The following is a 24,600-nucleotide window of genomic DNA, read 5'->3' on the forward strand; positions in this document are numbered from 1 at the left end:
ATTGGAATCCATGACAAAGATCAATAAAGGTGTCCCGTTATCGGAATAAACTTGAGGTGTAGTTGAACGATGGTTAAAAGAGACGAAAAGTAGTTTACATGCTACTGTAAATAAATGAATGTTGTTATTAGTACTACATTTCATTGTATGCTTCGGTGGCATCGTAAAATACCTCGAAGCACTCAAGAAAACTGCAGCTCTTCGGATTGAGGCCTAACAGATATTTTCGTAAACGTAAACATTAACTATTTTGTGATTTGCATTTACTTAATAGATGCACTGTAGACGTCGAAGAACAGATGTACACGTCTTTCCATTTATTACGTAATACGTTTTATTTTTAAGAACTTGCCAGACATACTTAATAAGCTTACCGTCAAAATAATTCTGATTCAACAGTTGTGAAGGAAATATTTATCCCACTTCATGGCTGCCCTTTAAAAGTTCGTAGTTGGAAACACTACAATGGGCCATGGTTTTGGCTACGTATACGAGGTAGGGGGCAGTGATTGTAACTAACAGAACAATGGGGAACGTGTTAAAATATAGCGATCTAATTGAATGTTAGTTCCTTAACCAGTCCCTATCATTGGATCGAAAATATGTTGTTTAAAACACTTTGAGTTCAAGACATATGTGAGTTGATTTGAGTTTCCTTTTAACAAAGTTAGGTTTTTAGTACTCTCACTATATCATATGCATTATTATCACCTGTATAATAGAAAGTGTGTAATGGCGTCCACGTAAATACACACTGTGTACGGTTTCAACACTCGAAAGGATCAAGAATTCGTACACACTGGAATGTGTTTACGTTCGCTAAGTTATGGAGACTGTCTAGAACCCAGTTGTAGTGTAGGAGCCGTTCGGTTAACTTCCAAACAAGACTGCTCACAGCAGGGCCCAGCATGAGGCCCAACCCCCTGCCCTCAAACTACGATTTTTTTAAATCCCCAACCCCCATCATTATGCTCTCACAAAAATTCCTACTGATCACGATCACAAATCTGTGCATATTTTCAACTTCAAAAGTTGTGAGGCAGTATATTTACCTTAAGCCAGCCACGTACAGCACAGCCAATGTCTTTCTTAATACTATCGTATTCCAGGGCACACCTTGAAAGCTGGTTTGGGGTCGTGTGTGAGGCTTGACCTCCACTTCGTATAACAGTAACCAAACAACAATACACTTGAATATGCAGTCTTTTATTGAATGACCTGGTTGTCATTCTTATGTTAATCGTAGTTATACCTTTTTGATCTGTATGTATAGGCCAAACACGTACAGTCGACTACCCGCAGGTCAGAGAAATAGTTTCATCACTGTATAGGTGCAGGTTTCATTCCTACATAAAGGTAGTAGCCGGGAACACTCTGGAAGTGTAACTATTGTGCAGGTTGTGGGTCGCTTCGGGTCGCATTATTATACATTAATATTCATTCACTTTTTAAACCCCAAGAAACTTGTTTGCTGGCCATTGCAATTGGGGGTTATATTACTGTGAAGGTCACACGCTACACAGAGAGAGAGTGGGGAGAGAGGGGGGTAGAAAGAGCGAGAAACATATATAACAATGGTAGAGAGGGAAAGAGACAGTGATAGTCTGACAGACAGACAGACAGACAGACAGACAGACAGACAGACAGACAGACAAGAGTTAGAATTAGAAAGACAACTGAAATTAATTTCTGTTCTAAAATACTGTTATCAATACATCATCCTTACCTCCACATTGTTCAAAATAATCCAGACAGCAGTCACCAATAAAGACGCAACTATGAAGACAGCTACAATAAAAGTCGTAATTGTACCAATTACAGTTTCCACTACAATATCCTTTCCCTATTGATTAGAATAATCCGTGAATGCTAGTACCAAGACTTGGGTCGCGCCACAAAACCACTGTTACTACTGTGCTATGTGGTTGTAAATGTTATCATCAGCGAGGCCTTTTAGTATTACGCCATTTATTACGCCACGTGTTACAGGTTTGGATTCATATAATGACTATGCGCACTGTCAGTGAATGAATCTGATTGGCGGAAACTCAGAGTGAATGTGATTGGAAGAAAGGAAAATACAGGTGTATAATGAAATCAAAAGAAGGAAACTTCAGACAGAGGTACGATTACACATATAGGGCTAGACTCTCTCACCAGTCTTCGAGAGCATAGGTATTAACTGTTTTGTATGTACCAATATCTACTGAATAATTGTACTAGAATATCCTTGTACTGTGGGCCCTCATCGACGACACAGAACAAATGATTAGCCCTATGTAGTCAATGCGGACCCACAGTACAATTATGCAGTAGATATCAGTACATACAAAACAGCCATTTTCGTGATGCGATGATCCGAGCTCAGAATAAAATGTTTTGCCACCCGTTAGCTAAAATGTCCACATCGCTGCGCTGTAACTATGCTTGGTCTTGTCTACTACGAAACTGCCCATCTGAAAGGCAGATTATATGAGATTACATTTGAAATCTATTTATGTATTTCTTTGATATATTAAGGACAGTGTACTTTTTATATTCACGAAGGTAATAGAATCGACAATATCGATTTCAGTCGGGATCATTCCTCTAGTTTCCGTACTAGGAAATAAACACCTCTAAGCAGTTTCACCTTTTATCTTGTTTACCTATCACATCATTCTGTATTGTTCTGTTTTGCTGTTTGGAGTCCTATGATGTACGATCAATATTACAGTAGACACATGGTAGACCTCAGACCACTAAAGATACAAAATGTAGTTAGTGGTCTGAGGGTAGACCAAACATGTAATACTTATTTAATCTACGAACTATTATATTGTCATTGTTTTTAGGACATTTGGGATGACACTGATAATGGTGCCATAGCAATGGTGTTTGCTGACTCAACGGACCTCAGTCATCACTGTAGGGGCAGATAATCCAGAGATGAAGGCGTCGTTCAGTGGTACTTGATCTACATCAACGTTAATTCCACAAACAGTATTTTGATCTTCACTGTGTCATTCTGGTCGTTACTTTATTTACCAAGTGAAGCAGTTTTAAAGAGATGGTTTCATGTTGGTAATGCCATCGTCATTATTATTCGGATAAACCGGTTATTAAGTGGATATGACATTTTTTTTTTGAGTTATGCAGTAAATATTGATTTTTAACTATTGTAACAAATATGGCCGCCATTCATCAAAAAACAAAGTGACGTGCATATGTCCAATATGATATGCCAACTTTGTGCCAGGTTTGAAAGTAATCGGACATAGCTGATCTGAGAAATGATGTCTTACGGATCGATGGACGGACACAAGGACGGACGGATTACTTCAACAAATTAAATTCAGCCCTGTTGAAACCACTTTTAATTTGTTTTATAGGTTCATTGAACTGTGTTACTTGTTTTGAATGTTCACATTTCCTTTAGTTACCCTGGAAAAGTGCTAAACATCCACATTATCATATGTATAGTTTTATGCAAACAAAATTCATACTAATACCCTTAGTGCACGTGGCTCTTGTAGTTTGAGTCTACAAGGTTCTCACTGTCAGTACATTTCAGGATAGTCAAAGACCGGACCAAAACTTGAAGAGCGCAACTAACAAATGGAATGAAAAAAATAAACACCAGTCGAAGTCATTGCATAAATAAATCATCTGTTTATTAAAAATCCCAAATAAGATGACACAAACACTACAACTGACAAAATTTGCACGAACTTCAATTAATAAGTAAAGTGCAAAATTCTCGATCAATATGTACTACATCTTGATTGAGGCAATTGACGGTGACCGGATGACATGAATTGCAATGCCGATGGTGGCGCACTCCATGACCTGCTCTGACCAGTATCCTTGCTCTCTTGCCCTAAGTTTCGCGTGGTGGTCTTCATGAAAGTAATGACGGCCTTGAAAGCATTACATATATTTCGTGGACAGTGTTATGCAAATCTTATGCAAAAGATGCATTCCATATCATAAGAAGACTCGTACTGAACGACCCGCAAATCGAACCGAAGTTTAGCCTGTCGACAGGTCGGCCGATTATAACGATACTGTATTGGAACACAGCTACTACCTGGGCTCTTATGGTTTACAATATTGAATCATTGTCATTCCTAAACACCCAGCACCATCAATGTGAGTAGGATACTGTGGATTCCACAGTAGTTTTAAGATAATTACCGTACGTATCATCATTTCACGTTAACAGTTTGTATGATTGTAGTACGCCAGTAGGCTATTACCGCTATCTGAGGCCCGGATCTGAGGTCAACATCGTACATATGATACTGGTTTGCATGTGTGATGGCGATAGAGAGAACGAGTAAACGTACTCATTTAGTACTCTCGGGGACAATCACAACAACGTGAAACACTGCGTAACGACTACTCAATATCTTGTTTGATATTGTGATATTTGTGATATATATATGTGATAATAATTATGTGATATATATGTGATATATATATATATATATATATATATATATATATATATATATATATATATATATATATATATATATATCCATGCATGCATGCATGCATACATACATACATACATACATACATACATACATACATACATACATACATACATACATACATACATACACACACACACACACACATACATACATACATACATACATACATACATACATACATATACATACATACATACATACATACATACATACATACATACATACATACATACATACAAATGTACATACATACATACATACATACATACATACATACATACATACATACATACATACATACATACATACATACATACATACATACATACATACGCATACATTGTATATACTATTTTTATATTATTTTAATGTTGTGCTCTAACACCTGAACTTATGTTATTGTCGCTGAAAGCTATCACATTGTTAACATGGCTTTATGTATTTAGGTCACCCCTGCATACTAACGAGGCGTAACATTTTAACAATAACTTTTCCCCCGAGCTTTTCGCCTTCGACAAATTCCGTAAATACATAGACATACCGTAGTTATAAAACATGTAGTATATAAAGCAGTAGTACGTGTATGTATTACACTAACATTGGCTGTCATGACAGTTTGGTTGTTTCGATCTACAATCCAGTTCCCCTCTCATCTCGAAATACCAAAGGCCCACTACCCTCTCCTCATTATTCGGCATTGAATATATCTTTTCCCTTTGTCCACACAGCCTCTGAAAATTCGTGCACAGACAAATTGTTTACACGAACAGCTTTACAGACTGCACCTAGAGTATATTCTGAATGTGTGTACGTGACTCAGCAAAAGTTGTACCTTGTTTGAAACACTTTGTTTGAAATTTCAAGGTTTCGTCGTTGTGGGTGCTCCACATTGCTGGTTAAGTCCAAACGACGGTGCTTTTTTTAAAAATCAGTTTTAGGATTTTATAACATGAGAACATTGTAATCCACATTGACTAACGCAAACTTTATGTAATACAATTCCCAGTACATACTACCAGTACAAGTATATCATGTATCGGTTATGCACAAATTTAAAACTTGCGTGTTCAAATCTTCTCTTTTATATATATGGTATCTCGTACCAGAAGACCGGTCATATTAAATCTGGACAATTCACAATGTTGGCAGTATCGCTAATTACTCTCTTTTTGACCCTGGTTTTGTCGACAAGTGGAGAAGACTACTTAACCGCCAAACCGAAGGCATGGTGGACAAAACACGTGACATTGGATTTCTACACGGCGGGGAGACTTTCAGCTCGAGAAGTGAAATATGCTGCTGAAGTTGGCTTTCAGTCAGTATTTGCCGTTTTTAACCACACTACTCCTGGGTCAATGGGGAACGAACCGCTCCCAACAACAGACGCCATAAAATACATCGCAACACATCTTACAGACATCAAAGAGTTTGACATTTTTCCTGCAACTATTCAGTCCTGGCGAAGTATGGAAGCAGTATTATACTTTGCAAATGCTGTCACGGAAATGCCTAAACCCACGTTAGTTTATTGTACAGCCTCGTACTCAGCAACTGCAACGGTACTATTATACTTTCTGTACATGACCCAACACGATGAGACATTCAAGCCGAAATTTCATTCGGACGACTTCTTTCGGGTCGGACGGGGACACGGACACGATTATGACATGGATGAAGGCTTGATTGAACTGGTGTCAGAAATAACTGGAGAACCGCCAGTAGAACTAAGACTCGTGCCGAATAATAAACTCACGACCTGGGCCACATTTTGGCACGCCAAGTTTGTATCATCAGACTGGTTTTGTGCTGGTCAAATGAGGAAGACGCACATTCCAGCCACTGACGTCGCTGGTTTCAAGGTAATTGCAAACACTCGTCTTGGACTGACTTCTTCATCCCACGATACACCTTCGCAGGAAGAAGTTACTTTACTGAATATCAAGGACTACACTGGAACATACAAACATGGCGGTCGACAAAAACTGCCTCGTTTACTTAAGACAAGAATCGACCCTAAAAAACCAAACGAGTACATATCATCAACGTCCCGTAAGAATTTTGAAGCTCGAAATCCTGGAGAATTTGGGGACGATATTGGCTACAACGAAAAGTTGGAACGTGATGCTGTCGATGGGAGTGTGTTATATTATGTTCATTTACCAGTCGGTTAGTAAAATTTTAAATTTTATATAACATGACAAAAGGAATTTTATAATATTGCAATTTAAATTCAAGGTTCGGGAAATCAGTTTTTGATATCTACACTGACAGTAGAGAATACTAGTAAATAATATGCTGTGCTAAAATGTATTACCTTGTATGGAGCGTAATAACTGGTTCTAATACCTTTTATCTTTCGATTTCTTTGATTTTGTTTTTGAAATATTTGAAAATTAAAAGCCAAGACGACTGCAAAGTTATTCTTCGAATATGTGGACGACTTGAAAAAGGCCTCTGAACATGGCCCTGTGCTATTGCATAGTGGATATGGTGGACATACTAGCGGTAAGTATACTAGTATTAGTCTCGGTTACCCAGACACTCGCCGCTGGGGGCTCTGCCTAGCTACGGGACGGGAAGGTCTCGTAAAGAAGAGCCCCAGCAGCGAGAGTCTGGGTAACCGAGACTATAAGTATATTGGTCCAAGTCCATGATTTGTTGATCGACGGAGGATTGTCTATCGTTAGGGAATTGCTATCTATAATGTGAATGTAGATGGGGTATATAGTGTAATATTTCATTATTGAAAATGAGATCACTGACTGAGTATATATAGTTATTATAGTGGCAACCTTAGCTACGTTTATATCGGTGCCCCTATGAATGCCAAGTTTGGTCCACGATTAGTTTGTTAAATAGCACCCTCTTCAAGTTACAGCTCATGACTGTTGTTTTTTTCTGTTCCGCAATTATAAAAACAAACCCATCATGTACATTGAAGCAACTGGTTTTCAGAGTCGAGAAAATAAACCATTCCACAGAAAAGTACTTATCCTGTGTTACTTTAGGGGTAGGAAGGCACAATGTTCAGTTCAAGTTCATTATTGTTTATTTACAGTGATTTATATTCGAAATAATTCCAGAACTCTAAACATTGGTGTCATGACGTCACCACACACCGCTGTCGATAAGTAAATGAATATAGTATTAATAAATGAAGATATATTTCATGCACATAATTATCCCTTATAAAATGCATGACCGGAACGGAACTCATTATTTCTTGAGCTATCAACAATGTATTAATAAAAGTAATCTGAAACGCTGATGATTTTCATGACCTATTTTACTATACAGCTTATTGGGCACTACTGGCGGAAGGATACATGAACTGTTTGGACACCGAGTGGGCTTTAACACAAGCTGATATCTTGGGATATTATTTTACGAGTGATGAGGTCCAGGTGTTCCGCGAAGTCTTCGACTCGCCAAGAAAAGAGTGTGCTGAAAAGACACACAGCAGTAGTTATTTCAAACTTTTTACGAAATTGGCATTTTTCTTTCATTTGTTTGGATTATAGGCGGATAAATCTGCTTTGACCAAATAATTGTGATTATTATTATTAATTTTACATTGTACACAGGTGAATAAATTACTTCTGTATGAATAGAAAAGTGTGTATTAACGAAACCAACAAGTAAATTTACAATATGCCAGAATATGAGCCAAACACCAAACATGATAACGCCTTTAACAAAGAGATGATAGTACTCCTATCCAAGCACTCAGCAATGAAATAAGCAAATGCATTTCTCAAACAAACAAACAAACAAACAAACAAACAAACAATCAATCAATCGTTTTTGATAGTTCAGTATAATTGTTACGTATCTAACAATAATATACTGTTTATGTTAATTTGTAACTTTACATCTAATTATAAGTGACAGAATAGACAGAAATTTCATTTCAAATGATATCAGAACATTTCAATATGGAACAAGAGTAACCAAGACTCATTAAGTGGCAGCTTGTGCCCCTTTAAATGCGAAGATACTGTCGATCTCACATGGTAATAAATACACGATCAGTGAACATTTCAGCGTCTGATATAGTAACGCCATGACACATCATACTGTTTTCTATCAAATAAACTATACAATCGTGAAATGAAAGTAATCGACTTAATTGTATTGATGATCACACAACCAGATCGAAACACGTTTACTGCTAGCTGGGTTAGAAAGTTGACAGAGAATTCCTAATAGCCGGAATATCGACTTAGAATTTAAATATAATTTTTAACTAGGATCGAAGGTAAAGTGATAAATAAGTCCTGTATATGTATCTGCGTCCTTATGGGAATATTTCAAAATAGGTGTGTGAAAGGATATTTTGTGCATGTTTCAACACCGATTCAATATGCTTTGCGTAATGTCGTACAGTCGACAAGGTCTGAAAGAGGTATCCCAAATAGAGAACTTGCAATCCAGACTGAGCATGCTCAGACGCTAAGGACCATGGGATTATCCGTGGTTATCGTAACACCTAATCTGGAGCTACCGATAAAATAAACCTCCCACAATGGTCAGGGTGACTATGAATTGATTATTTGTGGTTACAAACAATGTAACATTATTTTTTTATAATACTAATTGATTAGTATAGTTACGAGTCACACATTGTAAACAATTGTGTCAAGTAAATATTACCTTGCAATGACAAGAAGACGCATGTAAGGTCACATTGATTAATGAGACAGAGTAATAGGTCAAGCAATGTTATTCTATCTTAATAAGTAGTCGCCGTAGGTGTCACAACAAGTGATAAATTGTACCCCAATTGATTTCAACAGCTGTTTTAAGTAAGAATATTCTAGAGAGTTCTTTCAACTGTTTATTTCTGAACTGAATTAATTGTATTAATACTTTCTAAATAAGGATAAGAGAGTGAATTTTGCTGTAAACAATTTGTTTGTTAACCATATTTGTATTACGGAATGAAAGTTAGTTTAAATAAAATATTGGTGACGTATACGGTTGAAGCAGAATGGAATTTGTCTCAAAAATATTTGTTAGATTTGCTGGGAGGCCTTGACTGAGGAACACGGATTTGAATGCGCTCCGTGAGTAGAACTTCACAGAGACAAAGACATCCCAAGGAACTTTGATTCTCGGCTGTAACTAAATTGAGGAGTTCGATTGAATCACTCCTATTGCTGCAAATCGTATATGTCATTCGACCCAAAGTAATATTTTGAGTCCTGTATGAGTTTTTCGACAGAATACGTGTCCTGAGATTCTGGTACCTCTGAGACGGTTTGAGTGCATTGAGTTTACCCTTGGATTTGGTAAATAGCCCCACCACCAAAGACAAGTCGGCAACAGTATTTATTATCACATTTCCCATGATGCAACATTCAAAATGGTGGGTTTGTAAGTTCCCTATTGTTCTCATTAACTCACTCTTGAAAATTTCCCTTACTAACGGCGAAAATTTGGAAACCTAGCTCTATAAAATTATTTCATTTATTTCACATACCAATTAGATGAAAAACCATGTCGGGATTCTGGCGTCCCATTTGCAAGTCAGATTCATAGAAAATGGTCATGTTTTTATAATTTTAATGATGCGAAAATATTTATTATTAGTTGCACAGTGTGGATGTAGTGAGAAGGGAATATCAGTAGTCTCGGCCGCAATTGACCGGAGAAACTGGTCTGACAATATGCACCGCGATAACTCGGGGGTATTTATTTTAATAAAACAATTATGGCAATTATAACACCAATATCCGAAACTGTACCAGGATAATAAGTAGGTGGATAATGAACACTGAGAGATAGAGAGAGAGAGAGAGAGAGAGAGAGAGAGAGAGAGAGAGAGAGAGAGAGAGAGAGAGAGAGAGAGAGAGAGAGAGAGAGAGAGAGAGAGACAGACAGACAGACAGACAGACAGACAGACAGACAGACAGAGAGAGACAGAGAGAGACAGACAGACAGACAGACAGACAGACAGACAGACAAAGACAGAGAGAGACAGACGGAGAGAGAGACTGAGAAAAGCGAGAATGAATAATTGTATCAATGTTACATGGGAGTGGCAGTAATAAGCTAGAATGTATTTCCTGGGTGTAAATCAGATTAATAATACACTGACCTGGGAAAAACAAGTGAACACTGTATGTAGTAAAGTGGCTTTCAAATTACATCACCTCAAACGTATTAGAACTTTTTTAAGTCAGAGAGCAAAGATTACTTTTTACAATTGTTTTATATTACCCCCACTTTAACTATTGTTCCAACATATGGGGACATTGTTCCAACACACTTTTACTCCGCATGAAAGACTACAGAAAGTTGTTGCAAGAGTACTCTTAGATTCTGATTTCAATACACCAAGCCATGTTTTATTCGAGTCGCCACTACAATGGCTTCCTTTTAGAAAACGAATCATTTACAATGAAGCCGTTTTAATGTACAAAGTCCAGAATAGCCTGGCTCCAAATTATCTCAATGATTTTAGAAGTATTCAAGAAGTGCATACTCGTAATACACGTGCTGCAGCTAGAGATGAACTATATATTCCAAAACACAGAACACAGATTTTTAAGAAGAGTTTTAGATATAATGGTGTTAAAATATGGAATGATTTAAGTATTGATGTCCAATCCTGCTCAACTCTTCAGTCTTTTAAACGTAAATGTAAATGTCAGCTTTTAGAAAATCGTTAGTTAGTGTAGCCGTTATTGTTCTTCTTCTGGCTTTTGCCATTTTACTGTCTTTGTATTAATTTCATTGGTTTGTATTTTTACTTCTTGGTATTTTTAATGTATATATTGTATATTTTTATCTCGACACTGTGTGAGAAGAGTCTTTGGCCCAACAGTCTATCGAGTTTAAATAAATAATAATAAATAATAATAACAGAGAGATTCTCGAATAACTGACTGCCGCTAATTGGGATTATTACATATAATCTAAGCATGAATAATATAATAGCTCTACTACCTATTTCCTATTTGTGCAAAAGATGAAAACAAATCGGAACTTCTGGAAATTGAAAAACAAAGACCTCACTTAATTTACGGTAAAAATTACTCCATAAATGACATAATTGCCATATGATTTGAGGAACATCTACGATCTTTAAATTTGAAGTCAGCAAAGTATACGAACCGTCAGTCAGACACGATGTTTCGATTGCTCCTCGCCATCACGCTGTGGCACTTTCTTTTCGAAGTGTACATAGCTGGAAAGCCGATGAACGATGGACGTATAGTGGGTGGACACACAAGTAAAGGCACTGAGGTAAAGTATAAACTTAACTATGCCCCTTAAATTTGTAATTGGTCCGCCAAAACCTATTTTCGTCCTAGTCACAAGATTTGTGATTAATTACCTACGTGAATAATGTGATGTTTATATACAGTATCAGTGGTTTCAACGTAAAGACCATTTCAGTTGATATACACAAAATTGGAAAGCGTAAATATTTCATACATTTTATCATATAATATATATAATGGAAATGATGTCCGAAATAGCATTTAACCATATGCAGTCAGACATGGAACAAGCATAATGACTGTAGGCATCCACCCTGACCAGCCATGAATTTGTGTTCAAACAATTGATTGATTTTTTCTTTTACGTGTCTAGGACAAGAGAGACTTGGCATTTATACAAATTATAGAGAAGCGCTACTACAACGATAGGAAAGTTGAAGACTACGATGTGAATGGTGACTCAAAAGACATAGCTTTCGCTACTGTGAGAAAGAATGTGCGTTCTTCATTCTTGGACAAACCCAGAAAACTTCGATCAGAAGAAGGTATGTATATGAAATAATTTAACTTCTGTGTGGTTGTATAACAACAGAGCTCCACAATAACAGCGATGTTCTGGGGCAAAAATCGTGAAATTCGTAATATGAACTCATTAAAGTATGTTCTCTAGAGATTCTTAGGACATTATTAGAGCAAAGATCAATTATTTTGTTCTTACTCTGAGCAATTTGGCCCAAAAGAAATCCATTAAACCTAAGTGTGGACAGAGGAACGTCTGCAAAGTAAAATCAAGACACCAAATGTGTCTTTTATGATAGTGAACAAGTACTGAGTACGTCTATGTTGCAGGTACAATTTAAAAGAAATTTGTAAATAGTAATACTATCCAGTTTGTACAAATCTTTTACCTTCTACTGTTCAGTATTATTAGTCACGCCTCTTTTGAAGAAATTACATGTAGAATCATGTACCCTGGCGTGAAAAGAGCGTTGTGTTTGAATTTTTTCAGAGCTACCTACCATGCCCATCAACCTAGCTGTGTCTAATATACAAGCCCACTTGGTAATGCTGCAGTATATACCTGGCTATAATGGCAAAGCCAGTATCAACACATGGAAAGTAGAAGCACAAATCAATGGTGCAACTCAATGGGAAAACATCTATAACCATCACGACCCTGATGCATATGCATTTGAAATACCACATCTTAAACCTTTCACCAAATACCGATTCAGACTCACAGCTATCAATGTTGTTGGTGCCAGTGATCCTAGTGAACCATCTAGAGAAATTGAAACACTGCAAGATGATAAGTTTATCTTCTAGTCCTGTGTTTGGTTTCTACTCTTTGTTTTGACATGTACTTTCTTTCCTTCTTATGAAATATAATAATCAAATAAAAAAGTTTATCTTCATAACATGCATACCTATTAGTTTAAGGATATATTTTGCATGAATGTTGAAGTGGCCATATGGATTAGGATTGGGTATTTTGATTTTGAGCACAACTGAACTGGTAAGGTTCAGTAGTGCTATAGGCATGGCAATGTGTGTGTGTGTGTGTGTGTACACTGTGGCAAAAACGACAAATCGCTCTTGTTTGTATTATCGCTCTAGTGATTGAAAAAAACTGCTCTTCTGTTTTGAAAATCGCTCTACTGATTGAAAAATCGCTCTTCTGTTTCAAAATCTCTCTCTGTGCAACTAGGATCAGCCCGTAGGTTATGAATAGCCCAGATTTACCCCAGCTTGATGACAGAGACATTGCAAGCATATGTAATGATTTTTACTTTCCATGTACATTTACCAGGGCCTGGCTGTTATTCTAATCAATTCACTTGTGGAAATGGTAAGTGTATACCGGAAACCTGGGAATGCGATGATGAGGACGACTGTGGTGATAATTCTGATGAAAATTGTGGTAAGTCAATTTATACATCATTTCAGGTAGGCTATTAGACTGTCATTTAGATTTTTTGAATTTGTGTTCGTTCTCGAAGTCTACAAACTCTTTATATCTGCTAGTCCAGGATGGCATCCCTACACAGAAGCTGATTGGTCGAATACATAATTATGCATATTTATATTATGCAATCAGGTCACATGATAAGCCTATAATTAGGTGTCATTATGAGAGGTTTTATTGAAAATATATTCTAATTAATCTTTTCTACTTTATGATTTAATAATATTCACATGTTTGCTTGATCTGTCATGTGTGCTATTAGTGACATTGCAAGCATCTGTAATGATTTTTACTTTTCATGTACATTTACCAGGGCCTGCTACCTGTGATTATGATCAATTTACCTGTATGAATGGTACATGTATACAGGAATCCTGGGAATGTGATGACATGGACGACTGTGGTGACAATTCAGATGAGGAAAATTGCAGTAAGTGTTAGATTAATTTCACTTTGACACGTTACATCAGACAATTGTATATTACTGAGCTAATGCAGGACTTGATTTTGTAGAGTTGTTTGGAAATATCTGCCAAGGTAAATTGCACAATGTCATGTAGTGATCTCTGAATGGAAACTTAGCCAGATGTAATGTAATAATTCTTGTGCAACACTACCTTGTTACTGTGTCACATTCCAAAAATTTAGGAAAATGATTTTTACTGTTCATGTACATTTAGCAGGCTGTGAATCTGATCAATTCACTTGTATGAATGGTGACTGTATACCGGAATCCTGGGAATGTGATGACATGGACGACTGTGGTGATAATTCTGATGAGGAAAACTGCAGTAAGTTAATATTTATTTAATTTCACTTTGACATTGTTGCATCAGACATTTGTAATATTACTGAGCTAATGGAGGAAAGTTCATATTTTAGTGTGCTTACAAGTAAAATTTTTTGTTGACATCTATCTTCGTTGACAAATCACTTTGTTCTAACAAAACTGCAACATGATTTACAATTTGTTTGATCTGTTATTACTGATATTACTGAGACATTGCAAGCATCTGTAATATTTTTTACTGTTCATGTAGATTTAGCAGGCTGTTATTCTGATCAATTCACTTGTGGAAATGGTATGTGCATACCGAAATCCTGGGAATGTGATGATGATGACGACTGTGGTGATAATTCTGATGAAAATTGTGGTAAGTCAATATATACATCATTTCAGGTAGCTTTAGGCTATTAGACTGTCATTTAGATTTTTGAATTTTGAATTTTGTTCGAAGTCTACAAACTCTTTACATCTGCTAGTCCAGGATGGCATCACTACACAGAAGCTGATTGGTCAAATACATAATTATGCATATTTATATTATGTAATCTGGTTACACGATAAGCCTATAATTAGGTGTCAGCATGAGAGATTTCATATATAGTATATGTATTCTACTTTATGATTTAATATTCACATGTTTGTTTGATCTGTCATGTGTGATATTATTGAGAGATTGCAAACACCTGTAATGATTTTTACTTTCATTTACATTTACCAGGGTTTGACTGTGATTCTAATCAATTCACTTGTGGGAATGGTAAGTGTATACCGAAATCCTGGGAATGCAATGATGAGGACGACTGTGGTGATAATTCTGATGAAAATTGTGGTAAGTTAATTTATACATCATTTCAGGTAGCCTACTAAACTGTCATTTAGATCTTTTGAATTTTTGTTCGTTCTCGAAGTCTACAAACTCTTTATATCTGCTAGTCCAGGATGGCATCCCTACACAGAAGCTGATTGGTCGAATACATAATTATGCATATTTATATTATGCAATCAGGTCACGTGATAAGCCTATAATTAGGTGTCATTATGAGAGGTTTTATTGAAAGTATCTTCTAATTAATCTATTCTACTTTATGATTTTAATATTCACATGTTTGTTTGATCTGTCATATGTAATATTACAGAGACATTGCAAGCATCTGTAATGATTTTTTACTTTTCATGTACATTTACAAGGGCCTGCTGACTGTGATTCTGATCAATTCACTTGTACGAATGGTAAGTGTATACAGGAATCCTGGGAATGTGATGACATGGACGACTGTGGTGATAATTCTGATGAGCGAAACTGCAGTAAGTTAATATTACATTAATTTTATTTTGACATGTTACATCAGACATTACTAATATTACTAAGCTAATGCAGAACTTGATTTTGTAGAGGTATTTGGAAATATCTGCCAAGGTAAATTGCGCCATGTCATGTAGTGATCTCTGAATGGAAACTTAGTCGGATGTAATATAATAATTATTGGGCAACGCACACTACATTGTTACTGCATCACATTGAAAAGAATTAGGAAACTTGATGATTTTTACTGTTCATGTACATTTAGCAGGCTGTGATTCTGATCATTTCACTTGTATGAATGGTGACTGTATACCGGAATCCTGGGAATGTGATGACATGGACGACTGTGGTGATAATTCTGATGAAAACTGTGGTAAGTCAATTTATACATCATTTCAGCTATGCTTACTGTCCTTTAGATTTTTTGAATTTTCGGTTTACAAACACTCATTACATCTACTAATCCACAATGGCATCCCTACACAGAAGCTGGGTGGTCGAATACACAATTATACATATTTAAATTGCGCAACCAGGTCACATGATAAGTCCACAATTATGTCTCAACATGAGAGGTTTTATGGACAAATATATTCTAATCTATTCTAATTTATGTTAATTATTTACAATTGTTATTGTTGTGGGGCATTGCTTCCATACTACCATATCTAAAGACTACTTGCAGACTTGGAGGTCAAGCAAACATTCAAAAACTCCAAATGTCAGCTAGGATAGCTGAGATACCTTAGTGGTGTTAGTCCTCTAAGACTACTGATAGGCTTCAATAACTGCATAGTCTGAGGAATTTATTGTGCATTGTTATTCTGCATATGTTCTATAAATCTACCATTGAGTCGATCATAGGATATTGTATTTCTTGCTGGGGTGGTAGTATCACTATGTCTAGTTTAAATCAAATAGATCGAGTTATTAATCAAGCAAGGAAAATTGTAGGAGTACCTGTGCCCAGTGTGAGTGAACTATTTGCTAAATCTAGTGAAAACAAAGCCGCACTCATCCTGGCTGATAAAACTCATCCACTGAACTGTAATTTCATTAAGACAAGGTCCGGCAGCAGATACCGCTCAATTCGATGTCGCACCGATAGATTCGGCAATACATTTGTGCCTTCCGCTATCAGGATGCTTAACCAAGCATGTACAAGATAGACATGTGGTGATCTAGTACAGTGTACGTAATGCCTTTAATGTTGTCTTTGTTGTGTGCATTTGCCACTTTTTGTACCTTACTTTGAATGTAATGTGTGTCGATATTTTTCTGCGAGTCTGTGTAACCAAGACAAATTTCCATTGAGTTGGACAATAAATTATTATTATTATTATTATTATTATTGATCATAACATATTTTAGCACCTTTTTCCATCTTTACACAGAATTAAGTTGTGGATATGACAAATTTACATGCGGAAATCAAAATTGTATCAATGCCAGCTTTATATGTGATGGTGATGACGACTGTGGAGATAACTCTGATGAGGCTCTCTGTGATGGAGGGGGAGGTAGCAGTACTTATAATGGTGAGTCTACATTTCATAAACAATAAAATAAATAGAATTGTAAAAATTTGTTACTTTTTCAATGTACTATTCATGAAACTTAGAATAATCTTAGTTGACATGCATGAATCCCTTTAATTGCTACCTAATTGGATATTGAACTGAGTCTGATCCCACAAGATTTAATGTTACTTGTGTTTTTTTCTGAAATCGCAAGTAATTGTAGGCGATGTAAAATCATGAAATGACTCTCCAGAATCCGTTGTTAATGAAAATGAGTTCATTTCAAGGAGTAATGTTCCTATCTAAATGGCAGATTTCCATTGTATTTGTAACATATTTCTCACAATAAAACCATTCTGATTTTTTCCCTTCTTATTAAACACATTAGGTTGTGAATATGGTTATTTTCCATGTGCAAATCAAAACTGTATCAGTACTAACTTTACATGTGATGGTGATAACGACTGTGGAGACAATTCAGACGAGGTTTTCTGTGTTGGATGGGGAGGTAACAGTAATAAGAGTAAGTCTACAGATCATTCACATCCTAATATTTGAATATCAATGATTTGTGTCGATTGATTTAATACTGTTTAGGTGTTAAGAACAAGCATTGAAGTAATTCAGTTAAGAATAGTTTCTAGTAATGCATTACTGATTTGAAACTGAGCTTGACCGCTTACTTGATTTTGTAACACTACTTTTTTACATCACCAAGTTCTCCCCCGAGGATTTATGAAACGTCATATTTTAAGGCCTAGTTCACTTCTATTTATCCTCGTAACTACGTGACAATATAGCGTGTCTGTCATGGTCCATTGGCATGATGCCCTATTTCTTATTGGCATCTTAGATCTAACAAGTGTGATATTACTAAGACAAATTAAATGATTGGTGTTTTTCCTGTTCATTAAGCAAACTGTGATTTCGGCAGATTCACTTGTACGACTGGAAAGTGTATACGGGATTCCTGGAAATGTGATGGTATGAACGATTGTGGTGATAACTCTGATGAGAAAAATTGTAGTAAGTAAACGTTTGATTAATTTAATATTTCAATTTAAATCTAACAATTGTGATATTGCAAGCATCTTTATTTGTGAATGATTTATGATTTTTACATTTAATTACCAGGTTGTGATTCAGAGCAATTCACTTGCATGAATAGTCAATGTATACCAGATTACTATCAATGCGATGGGGAGGATGACTGTGGTGATAACTCTGATGAAAAAAATTGTAGTAAGTAAACGTTTAATTAATTTCATATTGACATTTTAGATCTGGTAAGTGTGATATTACTCAGATATTGCATATTAAATAATTTGTGTTGTTTCATTAATTACAGGCTGTGATGCCAATCATTTCATCTGTATGAATGGTGAGTGCATATTAGAATCATGGAAATGTGACAATGTGGATGACTGTGGTGATAATTCAGATGAGAAGAACTGTAGTAAGTAAAATTAATTTAATATTCCAATTTTAAAGCTAACAAGTGTGATGACCTACACATCTTTAATGACATATGTTTTTCATGTACATTTACCAGGTTGTGATTCCGATCACTTCACTTGTGTGAATGGTCAATGTATATCAGATTCCTGGCAATGCGATGGGGAGGATGACTGTGGTGATAACTCTGATGAGAACAATTGCAGTAAGTAAATTTATGCACGATTTGTATATTGAATAATTTTGATTACATGTACAAGGATGCGATCATTTTCATGTTATCTTACAACATCTGTTAGGAACAAGAACATGTATCCTTTTTCCTCACTAGAGTTAACATCTTTCACATTTTTTATTTATTAGTGTCATCATCATCCTGTTCAGTAGAGGACTTTGAATGCCCAAATGGCCCACGGCTATGTATCCCAGGAAATTGGGAATGTAATGGATATCCTGACTGTTCAGATGGGTTTGATGAAGAAGATTGCAAAAGTAAGTGTATAATATGAAAAGATGCATTATGTATAATTGGTCATCGTAAATTATTTTCACCTATGGCTATGCCATTAAAAATAGTAATGGTATCGTTAGATAATAACATATATATGAGCGTTTTTTTGGAAGTGACAAGACAAAAGGGCACTTAAGGAATAATTTGCATAACAAGAACAAAGGTTACCCTAGCTAAGCAGATGAGAGCACTCAAGACTAATTTGCAAACAGGAACAACTGCCATGTGACTTTTAAACAAATGTTTGGGCTATATGTAGCGCCATCTCTGTCATTAATAACTATAAGGTTGTGAGTTTGGTGATCTCATGGCTGACTGATTTACTGATTGACTGACTGACTGACATACTTACTGACTGACTGACTGACTGACTGGTTTGTTGACTGCCAGACCAATTGATCGATTCACTGACTGCCCAATTGGTTGATTGACTTACTGACTGACTGACGGACTGATTGAGTGACTACTGGTTGAATGACTCACTGCTTGTGATCGATCAACAAATTGCAGTCGGATGACATTGACTGAGTGAGACAGACAGACTCACTTACTCACTCATATTTTACCCCTCTGCTTGACCAAAACATATTTTAGACGGTATTGGTTGGAGTGAATGGACAAAGTGGGGACAGTGTAATGTGGCATGTGGTGCTGGTGAACACTCTCGTACAAGACATTGCCTAAACAGCGAAGGTGAAGGCTGTGATGGTGATGATGTGGAGTTTACAACATGTCATCTGAAACCATGTTATGAGGAAGCAGGTTTGTGACGAGTTAGTTTCACATGAGTGTAATTGTTGTAGTATTTGATGATATTGATAATGCAATTAGGTTTTATGCAGCACATTTCAAAGCTAATATTTAGAATGGCGAAACGTTCAAGAATCATTTAAGCACTTGTGCTTTTTGTGAATTCAATTCCACTTTCAATTCGTGTAAGAGGAGATATTGAGATAGGGATAATGCACATGCATACACATAATCTCTCTGCCTGCTGTTTGAATATTGTCCACAGAGACTGGTTGTGGTACACGTGTAAACCAGGCACTACCTCGCATCACTGGTGGTCAGGACGCTTTGCCTGGAGAGTGGCCGTGGCAAGCACAGTTTTATAATATTCATCTAGAGAAGTCTGTTTGTGGTGGTACCCTCATAGGTCCTAAACACATCATTTCAGCAGGTCATTGCTTTGATAGTTCTGAAGGGTATTTAAAGTTTCATTCCATAAGCATGCTCAGTCCTCTGTATTTTAACTTTGAAAGCGATAAAGTCAATGAGATTTAAAATGGGCAAAACCCAAAATAGACTGGCTTAATGATATTTATTTCTAACACTAGCAATTGCAATGGCTAAAGGCGGTCAGATGCATACAAACATTTTACGTAATCATTACATTTGTTGTAATTAAATTAACCTAATTTACAGCCATGTTTTATTGAAGAAACTCAAAGACTTCTTCAATGAGAATATTTCCATGAATATATTTTTGAGTGCATACAATTTTCGTGAGGTAATAGTGAAATTCAGTCCACTGAAGAAGTCAATTGAGTCTAGATGAAATATTTGGACAAGGTAACATTTCCTTCTTGTGATACAATAATTTTCATATATATCATGAAACCAAGCTGATGAATCTCTGTGGATCAATATTGAAATTTCTACATCAACATTACAAAAAGGCTACAGGGATCAATCAAGTCAAGTTATAAACGCTCTGCCTTTTGAGGTATCAATAGACATGTTGCCGGTTCCAAGATGCATTGCGTGTCTCTCCATACAATGCCATGTATTGTGTAGGCACGGAGGGGTTTGCACGAACTACACAGGGGGATGGTTGTCACATGATGGTACCCTGGGTTTATCCGTAAAATCCCACTCTGTCATCAATGGCTTTCAGTCTTTGTTCTATAAAATCACCCATAATTAAAGAGGTCAACATGTCTTACCATCATTTACAGATGAAAATGTTATTTCAAATGTAATAAAGACAAAACAAGACTAAATCTAACAACATAAACGACGTCCTCTCACGCAATGCATCTTGGAACCGGAAAATCAACAATTAAAAAATATAATGTTATCATCATAACAGGAAAACTACCGAGAATTGGAAAGTTCGACTGGGCAAATACAGATATTCCAGTATACCAGGAAATGATGAACAGCCATTGGAGTTAAACATAACTCAAATAATTCGACATGAAAATTTTAGTTTTTCTGGTCTGGTAAATGATATTGCCATTGTGGAACTGGAGGAAGAAGTAACACCCACTAATTTTATCAACTATGCGTGCTTGAACATCGAAGGAGAAGCTGTCTTTGATAAACACTCCTACTGCTTTACCACTGGATGGGGCCTTACACAAATATTTGGTAAGCTTATATATTTCTATCTACTTTTCATTCTGGGTAATATAGAAGATTATACACTTATTCTTATTGCTTGGCTATGAAGGCAGTAGTAAGGGAAATAGTTGATACACAACTGCATGAGGAGATAATAGAGAGGTTTAGATACACGTTAGAACGCGTACGTGTACGGGAGTAATATCGTGCGGGCGTACACGTAATGACGTGTACAAAGTTGTGTTTAGTTACGCGTTCAGAAGGCAAACTTGAAGGACAATGGACTGTGCACGCGAGCGTTGGCATCTTCTGTCCAAACGGCCATACACATGACTTTATATGTCTGTATTTGTCGATATTTTTGCACTTTTTCCCACACCTACCCAAACAAAAAACCAAACAATTAGTTTACAGTTATGTTTCCGAACTTTGATATAAAAAATATGACATTTGATTGAAGGAAAATTACGAAAACTTACATATTTACAGTTACGTGTAGACCACCATTTTGACGTAGCATCATCTGGTACAGAACGCATGGGTTGCTTCGAATCATGTGACTATGATGCTACGTGTATAGAACACACATAAATACGCGCATCTAAACCTCTCTATATGACATCAACTAAAGCCCGAATATGGCTGGACAATAAATGATATATAACTCATATTCTCTATTTCGTTCCAAGAACTATCTTATAAGATTTGTTGAACTTGTCTCTCTCAATACAAAGTTTAGTTATGATGCTATGTTATTTTTTCAAATTGTATTTTCCAATTTTATACATTCACTCTTAACTTCAAACCTTTTAATGTTTTCAAGTTTCACCAGAATTGGTTTCATCATGCCCCTGGTCTGTGTTAGTGTTGGAGTATTTGCAATTGCACATATATTAAATCTATCAATGGGATATACTCTCCTCTAGATGTTTATATAGATTTTTCTTCAATTTCTACAGATTACATCACTACTGGAGATTATATAGCGAAATCAGAAAAGTATAATCCCAAGGTATTGCAAGAAGTGCAGGTGAAAGTGATACCTAACGATATCTGTAATAGTTCAAGTTCCTATGGTGGAAGCGTGACATCAAACATGATTTGTGCAGGATACCTTGACAGAGGCACGTGTAAGGTGTGTGTATCCCATTGAGGGTTTTTTTTTTCGTGTGATATTCAGTCTAGTTAACAGGATTCTTAACATAGAAAAATGAACGGTTTCCTCTACATGAAATCGAGAGCAGTCTATTGGGCACCTGTATTTATTTCTTAAATGTATTTTTTTCTTAAAATTAAAGAATCATTTGCATAATTAATGACATTTGTAAGTGTCAAATTTCAAATTATTTTGTACATTCTTTGATAATGTTCTCTATAGCCAGCAGGTGTAGTTTTTAAAATTAATGATTCATTTGCGTAATTAATGAAATTTACAAATTGGGTGATAAATATACCATGTATTTTAGCTCCAAATGTCATGATCGGATGGCACTTGGAGGACTAATCGAAAGGCTAGCTATATTATGCATCTGTTTTGTCTATTTCAGGGTGATTCTGGTGGACCATTGGTATGTCTGCACCAGAATTCAGATGATGGACTGGGTCACTGGTACTTATTTGGTGTTGTCAGCTGGGGTAGAAAGATGTGTTCTGTTACAAAGCACCCTGGCATCTTCACCAGAGTTGACAACTACTTAGAATGGATTCGAGACAAAGGCGGTATTCCTTGAGTAGTGTTCATTACGATAATCCCCTAAAATATAGCGTAATTTCAAGTCTATACTTATCTTATCATATTGCCTATTAACTTTAAAAGCCAATGCCAATTGACATATTAAACATTTTAAGAATACTAAATTCCAAGATTATAAATTGGTCCTGTTATCATTTTCTGTCAATGTTACCTTTGGAATCAGTGCCTAATAATGATGAATCATATCTATATTTTCTATACAACCAATTTCCAATGTACTGTTAACATACAAACAATGCTATGAAACTCAATATACCTATATATCTTGGCATAATATGCTAATAAACAAAGTTTATGTGTCACCTTTGTGCCATGTTTGATTGAAATCAGATATTGCATGTCAGAGAAATGCCATATTTGAGACGCATTCAGCCCATTGTAATTGCTCCCCTTTAGGGAAATAAAAACACAGATATACATGCAGACCTGGAACTGGTTGTTTTAGTCTTTATTAAATCATTTAAAGTATCAAATATACATTACTAATTCTGAAAAGAAGCTGAAATCCATGAAAATACTCAAACAATGAAGGAGAATATTGTTACTTCGCTACAGAAATGCCAAAACGTGACAAATGAGAACTTTTCGTCAAACCAATTTTTTACCATCTCTTTTTTTCAGTCTATTTTTCTGTACAATAAAACTGTTTAATGACAATTGAGAAGGCCTTCAATTTATAAAACAGTAAAAGAGAAAAAAATAGCCCTCTCGTGAACTGTTTTTGATGTACATATATGCTTTGAACAATGTGGCATTTATTTGTATCAAAACTTGAACTTTTCTGTTCAGTCAGTCTTCACAATAATTATTTTATTTGAAGTGCCAATGTCAATATGAAAGTTATTTTGCATTGCCATATTTTTGTTTTTGATCCAATGCATACCTCTTGATCTATTCATATAGAAAGCATAGAAAATGACGCGCTCATCAGCTAAGTCCAAAATTAGATCCCTTAGATGAGATCATTATGTGTCAGCATGAAACACATTGTTTGGATTTGTTTTCTGATATAGGAAGGTTTTGTTTGCTTAGTCCCCCCCCCCCCTCCCCCTTGGCTCAGCATGTTGGAGCAGAGACTTTTATTATACACCATGGTTTGATAAGAACAGTTTTATGGCCTCTTCATGTATACATGAAATGCCAGGGGAACTTCTAATTTGTTTGTGAATGTGTCTTGTGTAAAGTAGCCATACAACCTTTGTTATCAAAATATGAAATGAAATATAAGTCTCTGTACTTTCAACATGCT

The 24,600-nt window shown here is 36.0% G+C and overlaps 4 protein-coding genes and 1 long non-coding RNA gene across 5 annotated transcripts in view; 4 read left to right on the top strand and 1 right to left on the bottom strand.

Moving 5' to 3' along the window:
• LOC144451909 (long-chain-fatty-acid--CoA ligase 1-like) overlaps window positions 1-1,216 on the bottom strand; it is a 21,835-nt gene extending 20,619 nt beyond the window's left edge. The window contains exon 1 of the mRNA XM_078142811.1: window positions 1,053-1,216. The gene's annotated coding sequence lies outside the window, so the exon portion shown is untranslated. The remainder of the gene's footprint in view (window positions 1-1,052) is intronic.
• Window positions 1,217-3,876: 2,660 nt separating this feature from the next.
• On the top strand, window positions 3,877-9,674 carry LOC144452231 (uncharacterized). Its single transcript, XM_078143284.1, has 4 exons — window positions 3,877-4,131; window positions 5,588-6,647; window positions 6,882-6,986; window positions 7,779-9,674. The coding sequence occupies exons 2-4, from the start codon at window positions 5,621-5,623 to the stop codon at window positions 8,000-8,002; spliced, it is 1,356 nt and encodes a 451-aa protein (XP_077999410.1). The 5' UTR covers window positions 3,877-4,131; window positions 5,588-5,620; the 3' UTR covers window positions 8,003-9,674.
• A 1,927-nt stretch (window positions 9,675-11,601) lies between these two features.
• LOC144451912 (protein sidekick-like) lies at window positions 11,602-13,063 on the top strand. The gene is made up of 3 exons (XM_078142815.1): window positions 11,602-11,732; window positions 12,084-12,255; window positions 12,720-13,063. The coding sequence occupies exons 1-3, from the start codon at window positions 11,616-11,618 to the stop codon at window positions 13,034-13,036; spliced, it is 606 nt and encodes a 201-aa protein (XP_077998941.1). The 5' UTR covers window positions 11,602-11,615; the 3' UTR covers window positions 13,037-13,063.
• Window positions 13,064-13,462: 399 nt separating this feature from the next.
• On the top strand, window positions 13,463-14,117 carry LOC144452530 (uncharacterized). Its single transcript, XR_013482353.1, has 2 exons — window positions 13,463-13,631; window positions 13,990-14,117. It is a non-coding gene; the product is annotated as an uncharacterized LOC144452530 (long non-coding RNA).
• Window positions 14,118-14,365: 248 nt separating this feature from the next.
• Window positions 14,366-23,957, top strand: LOC144452224 (uncharacterized). Its single transcript, XM_078143275.1, has 17 exons — window positions 14,366-14,467; window positions 14,717-14,830; window positions 15,182-15,292; window positions 15,652-15,768; window positions 16,032-16,139; window positions 17,161-17,304; window positions 17,675-17,809; window positions 18,202-18,312; window positions 18,421-18,528; window positions 18,635-18,742; window positions 18,839-18,946; window positions 19,105-19,233; window positions 19,847-20,014; window positions 20,268-20,457; window positions 21,345-21,625; window positions 22,558-22,733; window positions 23,146-23,957. Exons 1-17 carry the CDS (start codon window positions 14,386-14,388, stop codon window positions 23,326-23,328), a joined length of 2,373 nt encoding a protein of 790 aa, XP_077999401.1. The 5' UTR covers window positions 14,366-14,385; the 3' UTR covers window positions 23,329-23,957.
• Window positions 23,958-24,600: the final 643 nt, after the last annotated feature.

This window comes from Glandiceps talaboti, chromosome 22, assembly GCF_964340395.1.
Source record: "Glandiceps talaboti chromosome 22, keGlaTala1.1, whole genome shotgun sequence".
NCBI lineage: Eukaryota > Metazoa > Hemichordata > Enteropneusta > Spengelidae > Glandiceps > Glandiceps talaboti.

What these genes read in the sequence shown, in the direction of transcription:
- LOC144452231 (XM_078143284.1), top strand. Translation starts at nt 5,621, where the DNA reads ATGTTGGCAGTATCGCTAATTACTCTCTTTTTGACCCTGGTTTTGTCG. An exon ending in TTATGTTCATTTACCAGTCG is followed by an intron (nt 6,648 to 6,881) that starts GTTAGTAAAATT and finishes GAAAATTAAAAG; the next exon opens with CCAAGACGACTGCAAAGTTA. An exon ending in ATATGGTGGACATACTAGCG is followed by an intron (nt 6,987 to 7,778) that starts GTAAGTATACTA and finishes TTTACTATACAG; the next exon opens with CTTATTGGGCACTACTGGCG.
- LOC144451912 (XM_078142815.1), top strand. Translation starts at nt 11,616, where the DNA reads ATGTTTCGATTGCTCCTCGCCATCACGCTGTGGCACTTTCTTTTCGAA. An exon ending in ACACAAGTAAAGGCACTGAG is followed by an intron (nt 11,733 to 12,083) that starts GTAAAGTATAAA and finishes TTACGTGTCTAG; the next exon opens with GACAAGAGAGACTTGGCATT. An exon ending in AAAACTTCGATCAGAAGAAG is followed by an intron (nt 12,256 to 12,719) that starts GTATGTATATGA and finishes GAATTTTTTCAG; the next exon opens with AGCTACCTACCATGCCCATC.
- LOC144452224 (XM_078143275.1), top strand. Translation starts at nt 14,386, where the DNA reads ATGAATGGTGACTGTATACCGGAATCCTGGGAATGTGATGACATGGAC. An exon ending in TAATTCTGATGAAAATTGTG is followed by an intron (nt 15,293 to 15,651) that starts GTAAGTTAATTT and finishes TACATTTACAAG; the next exon opens with GGCCTGCTGACTGTGATTCT. An exon ending in TTGACAGAGGCACGTGTAAG is followed by an intron (nt 22,734 to 23,145) that starts GTGTGTGTATCC and finishes TGTCTATTTCAG; the next exon opens with GGTGATTCTGGTGGACCATT.